Raw genomic sequence first — 10,018 nt, 5'->3', positions numbered from 1 at the left:
AGAGGGTCCCTTTGCTATAAGCCAGCTCTAGATTATCAAGATAAGAAAATCTTTGCTGTTGTGATTTTACTATTTTAGTCTCTCTTGTTTTAGTTTAACTAAGCCTTGTTAGTAGCATTCCGCTAAACAACTTCAACTGCATTCTAAATTATTAATAAAACTAGTATAGGAATCCCTGCGCCAAATAAACAATACCTTCATGATACACCCTGCCAAAGCTCCGTCAACATAGGAGGTTTGCTCCGCTGTGACCTTTGTTCCCACTCCAACTTAACCTGGAGCACATGACTCATTACAGATGTCCTTGCCCCACCCCTCGTCTTGAGATTGGAATCTGTCACTGTGGAACTAAACTCACTCGACATGGCCCGACTCACTCAAGGCATTAAGGTCAGTTTAGTTAGTTTTTTCTTTCTTTTAGCAAAGACCGTCTCGACTAGTCTTAATACGAACAGTAACACTTATAAGGGAAACATTTAATGTTTCGAATGTAAAGGAATACTCACAAATATCCGAAAGTTGTTGATCGTTAGCGCATATGTATTTTGATCCGTCATAGCGTGTGTAACACTTGAGTGCGCAGTTGAAAAACATTCAACGTAGGCAAGTGTGAATCTGCGGTTTATAAAGGAAAAAATAGAACTTTAAACTGCTATAACAATTGTTACCGTTTCAATTCTAAGAAGGCTCGAACAGACGAGAAAAACTACTCAGATTCAGATGATCGTGAAGAAATTTTGACCGGAGTGTTGGCCAGTGTCACAGCCTTCGGAGTGACTCAATCACGGAATCGTATTCCTTCGCGTTGAATGCTTATAGTTTCTTTCAACAGTATTTAGCGCGCATTGTTCGGTGGAATAGTGTAAATATTTCCAAAGAACTGTATACTACGTCAAAAAGCACTTTTTGATTCGATCAATTATAGAATTATTCGCTAACGGACTCGGCTGTACAGGGCTGTACAGAGTCAAACACTGGTCGGACGGTCACACATTTTGAAACTAAAAAGGTGTCTGCAATAGAGCGAATCAGTCTCGGGATGACCCGCTTTAAAACTAAACAGCAGATTTACAAACTGGGAGTAGACAAGTATGATCAAGTATGTTTAAAGCAGAGCCAGCGAAATTTCTAAGACTTGGAATGTGTTGGAAGCGCTATGGGTCTGTAGTTATATCGGATGTATTGTAGAACAAAAGCCTCATAGAGGCGCGCCTCACGTTTATTATCTTGCGCCTTATGAAACAGCAACAATGATTTCATACATTTAATACGTACTTGTTTCCTTTTAACTGAAAAATCGCCCATTTTTACTGTTCACTTATCAAGTACCGGGATCTAAATGAACAACAACTTGAATGTGTATTTGTGCAGTGAGCCATTTCAATCCGCCCTACATAGCAACAGGAATGGGTAGAAAGAATTCCCTAAGAAGCTCGGGTTTTCTACCGACTATTTTCTCTCTGTTTTCTCACTGCCTGATGTCATACTTGGAAAAATCATTCTTCTGATGATTTTTGCCCCTACATTCCAAAAATATAATAAATTTGTTTTAGCCTTCTGGTGACTCAATTATCACAACACGTGAAGGCGATTTTAATAAAAAGGCCTTTTGACTCCTATCACTTATTTTATTTTCCCTGACCGGTGCAAGAAAACAGTTACGTTGTGAAGTTGTGTGGTTCACTGTGCACGAATAACCCAGGAAAACCAGCCTTTAGAGTCTAAGAAGGCCACATTTTGCTTGTTTTTCGTTGCGTGATAGAAGGATGAAAGCTTCTGACTTGTGAAATTTACATAAATTGAATGGAACCTTAAACTTGATACAGTGTATTTCCCACTTCTGGCCCGGCCTTTCGTTTCACCAAGACAGCTACCCTCTACTGTTATTAATGACATCTTCTGTGCGCTGTTACAAGGTGGATCAGTCTAAGTGCAGGCAAGGGCTTATACTCATTGCATAGCAATTCACTAAGATGTTTATTGTTTGTGCATGTGTAAGTGCGAGAAGAAAATTAAAGATGCACGAGCGTTCACTTCTACATTGTAGCTGTTTAAGTACCAATAAGCCTTTAGGACATCGAAGTTAATGCACCTTGAGGTCTGACTGTTTTAGTAGCTTGAAATTGTCGACGCTTCTCCGCTGGGTTATAAGCAATACGTATATACATCAAGGCGGGCTTAGCATGTTGATGGAGTACATTCTAACACGCGCAGTATCAGTAAGGTCCCTGAAATAAGAGTTCATTTCGAAGGCATTTAACTCCCTACTAAGTTTGATATCATGACTCGATTAATGATTTCCAATCGCTGAAATTCTAGCAGGTGAAAAAAAGAGATTCTGTGAGTTAAATATCTTTGAATGTCGCTGGTGAATACATAATCTATAAAAATTTGAAGTGGAGAGAGTTAGTTTGCCGTCCAAAATTCCACTGGGATTTCTCTCAAACAAAAACGTTTACTATTTATATCTTTGTTACTGGTGAAAGACTTATACAACATTATTTTTTTCAAATGAAAGAAGAAATGACCTGAAGGTTTTTTTGTCAGCTCAACAATCAATCAACTCTTGATCTGTGAGCTACAATGTAGTTGCCACATTAAAATTTGTCTGAAAACTTTAACATAAGTCAGTAGAATTGTTGATATATTCTAGAACAAAACAAACACAGTTTCACATTTGTTGATCAACAAAATGCCTCATGCCATGTTGAATGTTGTATAAATGGGCCTACGTGTCGAATTACTTCATTGAACGAGAAAAGAGAAGGGCTCTACTCTTTTCAACCAGTTGCTACTATTTGTTGAACAACGAGGTTGTGAACAACGTAAAATGTTAGACCTTGAGGCATTGGCTTTTAAGACCAAACTATTGCCGATATGTTTATATTGCACTCACTTAACCGTGCAATACTTCGGCACTGTCCTGTATTACAAAAAAAAGCAAGGTTGACACTGGTTTACTTTAGTTCGCGTGTCAACAAAAGGTCGATTACAGCTTTTTGCCAGTTACGTACTTTACTCGAATGATCGTTTGAGCTCTATTTGGACGATCAAGCTTTGAAATTATATTTAATGTTAGTATTCAATTTTATCCTTACTGTTGAATATTTATTTTTCTTTAATTAATACTCACAAATAATTACTTGACACAATGCTGCCGGATAAATTCAATTGAACCTGACGGACTAAGTTGAACTGCATGGAACCCATGGGCAATGAACATCTCGAAATACAGTACTAGACAAATTGGAATTCTACAGTGAATTTATGTGGGTTCTGAAGTCGACTGGTAATTATACATATTATAAGTCTTATTTTCGAAGGGATCAGTTGAACGTGTGTTATAGCCAAATCCATTCAGTGTTTATAGATCGCCATTGGTATCTCGTTTTACTTAGTAAATCATTTCTCTGTCTTTACAGCTTTATGAAGAAATATTTTTGCCCTCGTGATCTCAATATGAAAGGCCACCGACGCTCCACTAAGTATTGACCTATTTTTACCTATGGCGTCACCGAAACTGTGGATCCACCATGATCCAACGCACTCAGAACGCTCATTTTGTATACTATTTATAACGTGCAGTGCGTTTACAACTGAGTGTGTGAATTCAAATTTACCTGTAACGCTAAGTGTACTCTCCACTTCATTTTGATCGATTCGAGTCCTGTTTTGCAAACGAAACTGATCACACACTTTAATTTTCTCCAAGTAATATCATTGATGCCACTATAAAAATTGCATGGGGAACGAGGAATTTCAGTTTTATAAACAAGTCTAGCATTTTCGTACCCTAGGTGCCAGAGACTTTTCAATGGGCGGTCTCCGTATTTTTGGACAATTTATTCAATTTCAGTTTTCACTAGCTTTAAATGCCTCTCGGTTGTATTTAATTTACCCTAAATTAAATTAATTTAAAAAAAAAATGGTCGTAAATATCGAACTTGTGTACCATTTTTGTCGATTCTAAACAACCTCCACATATGAGGTGCTATTAAGCATGGAGTTAGAAAGAGTTCTATTCTAAAACAAGAAGGTAAAGGCCCACACGGCTGGAGCTTATACCGGTTTCCGTAGCATGAAGCAAGACTAGGGGTATTGCTACTCCCCCTCCTGGATGGGATGCTAGTCCATCGCAGGGTTACCCCCCAGCAGTATGTTGCCGGTACCCATTTATTCACCTGGGTGAAGAGAGACAAAGTGGAGTAAAGTTCCTTGTCTAAGGAAACAACGCGATGGGCGAGGGTTGAAATTCTAAAACAATATCAGGATAAAATATGTATTTTTTTCTTAAATATGCTTAGGAAAACACGCAAAAAACCAAAGTATTTCCAATTTTGAAAATCAGCACAACCTTACCAGGCACTGCGAAAAATCGAGGTGTTTTCGGTTTTTTTCCTTTCTTCCTTTACTCGACTACATTTAGGAATTATTTGTTTAATTTAAATAATTTTTGTAATCACTGTCTGCCGAAGAATCATAATATGACATTTTTTTGCTCTCCATCATCTTATGTTGCTTTTACTCAGATGTTAACTTTGCTAATTAATACAACTCTTACATAAGCTGCAATGGTCTGAGTGGGATCTTAAGTCTTCCGTAATCGGCGTAGAGCTACACTCGTGTCATGAATACTAATTCATTATCCCCTAGGTCAAGAATATGTGGTAAAGTTTATCACATACGGAATGAAGGGCTAGATCCGAGCAGAATTCGAAGCGAGCATAATAAGCTATTTTTAGTTTCTAGAATAATTTGTGCCTATAAATAACCTGGTCAGATTGAGTCCATTGCTTTACTCTCACTCCAATTAAACTCCAATTAAAGTAACAATGTTCCTCTTATTTTGCTTAGTTTCTTCACTACCGCTTAACTTTGATGTAAAAGGAAGCATCTCAAAAAATCAAGAAACCAAGGCAACGAGAAGGTATATCAAGAAAAAACAATGGCAGAAAGTTGTGTGAAGACAGAACTAGAGGAAAAGAGGACTTCCACAAGGATTGGCGGAACCAGCAGCGAAATGGTTGTTTTCACAAGTGAAATTCCCGTCACTGTTAAGCAAGAAGAAACGGAGACATCTTGCAACATGAGTGGCCAAGAGAGTACGAATTTACCCATTACCCCAACGGGCTACGCGGAACATTCCTTTGTAGAAGTACGAGCCCTTGATGACGTATTGAGTATCCAAATAAGTAATGTTCAAGGTTCACTTCCTTTCCAAAATGGTTCTGATGAAGAAATACCGTTTTTAGGCAAGCAGAAAGAAAACCAAATGGATAAATCACTATTTAGTGATAAACAACTGAAATCAAATTTTCGTTACAGCAACCATGGGAACACTGTGTCAGAGGTTCAAGAATTATATCGAGACGTGGAATTCGCTAAAGATACAGCCACACAAAAGGAAACTTATTCTAAGGAGAATGAATTGCGATCTCCCATAAGTCAAACCAGATTTTACAATGGGATACAATTGGCCGATATAGCAGAAAAAGAGGAAGAAATATATTGTCATTCAAGGTCTTCCAACGAAGAAGTATCAGGTGCGGAAAACCACCCTGCAGGCGGTTCAACAACGGTATTTTCAGCTTTTCAAGCGAATAACGAATCCCTATTTCCAGTATATCAGATGGGTAACGACAAGGCGATGCGGGCAAACCAGTTTGACACCCAGAATGGCACCCACGAAACGGCATCATCTTATCAAACTGGCATCAGCAAGGTTCCGTCATCAAATGAGATCTTAAACGAAAACGTCCCTCTTTACCACGTGGGTACTGTGAAAGAAATGGCAGCTTCCCAGACAAGACTCATCGAAGGGGAACCACGATATCAGGTCAGGAACTATCAACCAGAAGTATCGGAGTCTTTAGGTGGTCAGGTTGTCAATTCTGGCGAATCCCTCAGGTTTAACCAGAGACAGATAAACGACGCAGGGCTAAACTATAACATGAACGCCATATATAAGTGCTGTAAGTGTGGCTGCCATTCATCAGCGCAGAGTAACCCTTACTACGGCCTTCCACCTGGTTTAGAAAGCCAGCGCCCATCAGTTATTATGGTTCCTGTAAACTGGAACAGCATAGCCTCTGGGACGTCGCACATGCCTTTGAAGGTAGGACGACAGTTGAGGTTTCTTGCGTGTTTTAGTAGGAGTCTTAAAAAACTACGACGGTGACCGCAACGGAAACGACAAAACAACAATAGGTTTAGTGACAAAAACAACACTCTGCACGTGCATCACGCTTTTCTGTAAATTTCTTTGCCGTCCCTGCACAACTACGACGTGAAATGACCAAATGTTAAGTTTACTCGAGAACGGGAACCGGGCAAGGCGATAAATTCTACCATCTCTCTCTGAACTGAGGCGTAGTCCCTTAATTCTCTTAAGTTCTAATCCAAATTCCTTTCTTTTAAGTAACCGGGCGACTTGGGATAATCTCGAAGAAAAAAATTAAAACGATTGCTAAGTCTATTTTTCAGCGACGTTTTCATGGACGTCGATGTTGTTGGATCGTAATGTCCCTAGTAAGTCGTTGCCGGCGTTAGCTTTACCCTTTCATTCGCTTTGGCTGAAAAATGCGAAAAACTAAAGCCTTTTATGCAGACTAATGTTCAGCTGCCACCGGATACCTTAGCAGGTGCTTCGCCAGAAGTAGAGCAGACCCCGCTTGTCTCTGATTTCGGAAAGCCTAGATTTTTTCAGGCTTTATTTCGTAGCTACATAAGTTGCGATGTTCCTCTTCTCTTCTTCCGCTGTTAGTGTCCCAGTGTATTCCACAGTCTAGTGTGCATGTAACCCAGATTGTGTTCTTAATTGTAATGAAAGACATTTTCACCACAGATGTTTTGACTTTTAAGAATTTAAAGGCTGGCGATTTTTAACATGGGAAGCCGATTGAATTTTACGCAAATGATACATAAATAATGAGCGCAAAAGGAAAAATCACACTTCCCTTAAGAAACAAAAGCAACGTATGAGGGATACATGGATACCGAGAAAATTTGAATCTGCAAGATTTTTATGCCGTGAAATGTTGATACTGCTCTTAAAACTGCAGTAGATTGACCCAGTATAAAAGTTGGTTGATCGAACGGTATTCACCGGATGTTTCGTAAACAGCTCTTAATATTTCTTATGGTATTAAGCAACCTCGTCCCCAGGGCTTTTCCCTCAAAAAATGGGAAAAGCCCTGGGGACGAGGCTGGGTATTAAGCATCGCGTTTACGACAAACGGCAAGTGTGAGATTCAGGTTGAGAAATTTTCATAATGACAAATGAACAGTTAAAACACCTTAAAACAATTTTAATGGATTGAGTTGGCGTGAATCTACCGAGTTTCGCGCACTTATAATGAACAGTAAACGACTAGTAAAGGGGAAACTTGGTCACGTGGTACAAATTCACATTTGCCTTTTGCCGTTTGCCGTAAACGCGATGCTAAATCTCTGTATTACAATTACTAGTTAACGTTTACTTGCGCTGTAACATGTTGGCTAAACGTGGGCCAATAGGTTGAAGCAATTTTTTTGAAGCCTATCAGTAAAAAGGGGAAGTGTGACGTAACGTTACTATGATACCAAAATTCCTGAATCTCAACAATCTTTCTTGACCAGAGACGGCCATTTGCATTGTCGAACGATGGAAGAAAAGGTAGGGGCTATCGTTTTGTTCCTGAGAGCAATCATGAACAGAGAAGTCATGCATGTCAATTTTTGTCTTTTTTCTGCCATATTTGCAGTACCACGGATAGTTGAGATCCAGAAATTTTGCTACCATGGTACTTTGGCGTTGCCACTTCTCCTCTCTGTTGTGTTAATTCTTGCCCCCCCAGAGCCTCTGGTTTCGTTTGAGCACGTGATCAACAAAACTAGTTCGCCAAGTTTTCACTACCTTTACTGTAATACTGTTTACATAAGCAATCAATGATGTTTTTTTGTCTCTTTTGCAGGGTAATACACCTTACTCGCTAGCGTCAAAAAATTGGCGAAACGTCTCTAATATTGCGGTAAGCGACGTTTTTACGTTATTTGATTGTTTTTTGTTTTTTTTTTTAACGAAAGCTTTGACTTGCAGAGTAGTTGGTAAAATTGACAAATTCATGAAGAAATATAGCTGTCACACTCACTCACTTTGAAATCTTAGATTTCTACTGGAGTTTCTGATTTTCTCGGCCATTTAACTCAAATTCGCGCTTTTGTATCCTTTAAGGGTCAACAATTTGAGTCTGATTCATCTGACGACGATGATGACGAACGAGAAGATAGGTATTTTCGATGGAACATTGATGGCACAACAGCGAGGTTCAAGCTGACACGTGAAGACTGGGAAAGGATTCCAATTAATACTTTCCCAAGCGGTGGCCGACTGTTGAGTGGCGACTGGACAAGAATCTTTCTTGAAAAAGTCAAAGAAAGCAACCCATGGTGCAGTTTACGCTTCAAAAATAATCACGTGAGATCAGAAAACTCGCGCAAAATCCACTCAGCGGTTTTCTTCAGAGGAGGCGCAGAATGTAAGTGACCGGAGTGCAATGTGAAAGTGCGATTTGTCATCCAGAAAGAGAGAGGAAAATATGTGGATGTGTCGTACGTGGGTAATGTTTGCCACAGCAGCCGGCCTGGAGTGAGTGATAGCGCCATTAGACGAAACAAGCGAGTTCGTCGGACGAATTCGTCGTGAACTGAGTCATTTTAAAAACACCTTTATATTATTTACAGTGGGATAGCCCAGTTTCGAGTTCGCTATGACCGCCGAATAGAAGAAGCGAAGACGCATTTTTTACAGGCTTAGCCTCCATCTGAAGTAGGTATATTCACAAATTCCAACGAGGAGGAGACCTGTTTGTTACTCTGTCTATTGTGTATTTTCAAATTTCAAACACTTACCTGACTTACCTGTTTGTATTCAGTGGTAATTTTCAGTTCGAAACTGGACTATTACAATTTACTTATACCTTAATCGCTTTGTGAACGCAAGTCGGGAAGATAATGGATGTTAAATTTTTTCCATGAGGATTCTCACTAGCGAGAACGTTGGTGTGATGTTTTATAATCATTATTTTTTTAAGATGTCAAGTTGAAATAAAATTGAAGTACAATTACAATTTCAGAAGACGAAGGCGACGAGAAAATAGTCTCCTATGCTCGTGGCATTTTGAAGTTTTCCATAAATTTGTATACCCGTAATGGAAGAATGTGCCTACATTACAGAATATTTCGCATTAGTTAATGAACGATGGCACCAAATATCTGGATATTTTATCTTTGTACGTCTATATTTGTACGTGAAACCAGTCGTGATATATTATTATCAATACCTTTCTCATGATATGTAAATTGAATGACACTCAATCCGAGAAGTAAATTGCGGAATGTAAGGGTCGAATTAAAAAGTGCTGTAAAGATAACCATAGTTCTTCTTTTTTATTTGCCTTTGGTACATTTTGATATTCGAACTACGTGCTGTTTTTTTTTGTGTGTGTGTGTGTGTGTGTGTTTTGCCTTTATAGTACGTTTTTATATTGAACTCCGCGTTGAGAGCGAATTTCTAAATGTTGGTTGACTGAAAGGATACGTGCGTTTCTTCCTCGGCAAAGGCCAAACCTCGTCCCCAGGGACGAAGTTGCGTGGCTACCTGTACGCCAGTGCGCATGTGCGTACCTGAAAAAAATGTTCAACACATGGAACCGAGAATCCAAACCAGAATACATGAATAAAGCCAAGGGACAAAAAGTGAATGAGGGATAGCCGAAAAACGAAGCAACTGTCTAAGTAACACCACTTTTGCTTCATTTAGATAATTTTTTCAAATGGTGTTTTCCTAAAATTTTTTCCACACGCAATAGCCGTAACTGCTCCCTGAAGGACACGGTCCTAAGACTAGGAAAGACGATAACCTCACCAAAATGATGGGGTGGGGCTGATTTGGAAAAATGCGTACCCCTGGAAAATTTCTGTAACCCTCAATTACTAGCGGGGCTCCCGCGCGCGCGAAGCGCGCGTGGGACAGAGCCCC

At 39.4% G+C, this 10,018-nt stretch overlaps 1 protein-coding gene across 1 annotated transcript; it reads left to right on the top strand.

Annotated features, from left to right (window-relative positions):
- The first annotated feature begins 312 nt into the window (after positions 1-312).
- On the top strand, positions 313-9,394 carry LOC140938805 (uncharacterized). Its single transcript, XM_073388334.1, has 4 exons — positions 313-390; positions 4,855-6,115; positions 7,953-8,009; positions 8,213-9,394. Exons 2-4 carry the CDS (start codon positions 4,946-4,948, stop codon positions 8,522-8,524), a joined length of 1,539 nt encoding a protein of 512 aa, XP_073244435.1. The 5' UTR covers positions 313-390; positions 4,855-4,945; the 3' UTR covers positions 8,525-9,394.
- The last annotated feature ends 624 nt before the right edge of the window (positions 9,395-10,018 follow it).

This window comes from Porites lutea, chromosome 5 (genome assembly GCF_958299795.1).
Source record: "Porites lutea chromosome 5, jaPorLute2.1, whole genome shotgun sequence".
Taxonomy (NCBI): Eukaryota; Metazoa; Cnidaria; class Anthozoa; order Scleractinia; family Poritidae; genus Porites; species Porites lutea.
The sequence above is the reverse complement of the archived record's forward strand: the minus strand, read 5'-3'. Positions and strand labels throughout refer to the sequence as shown.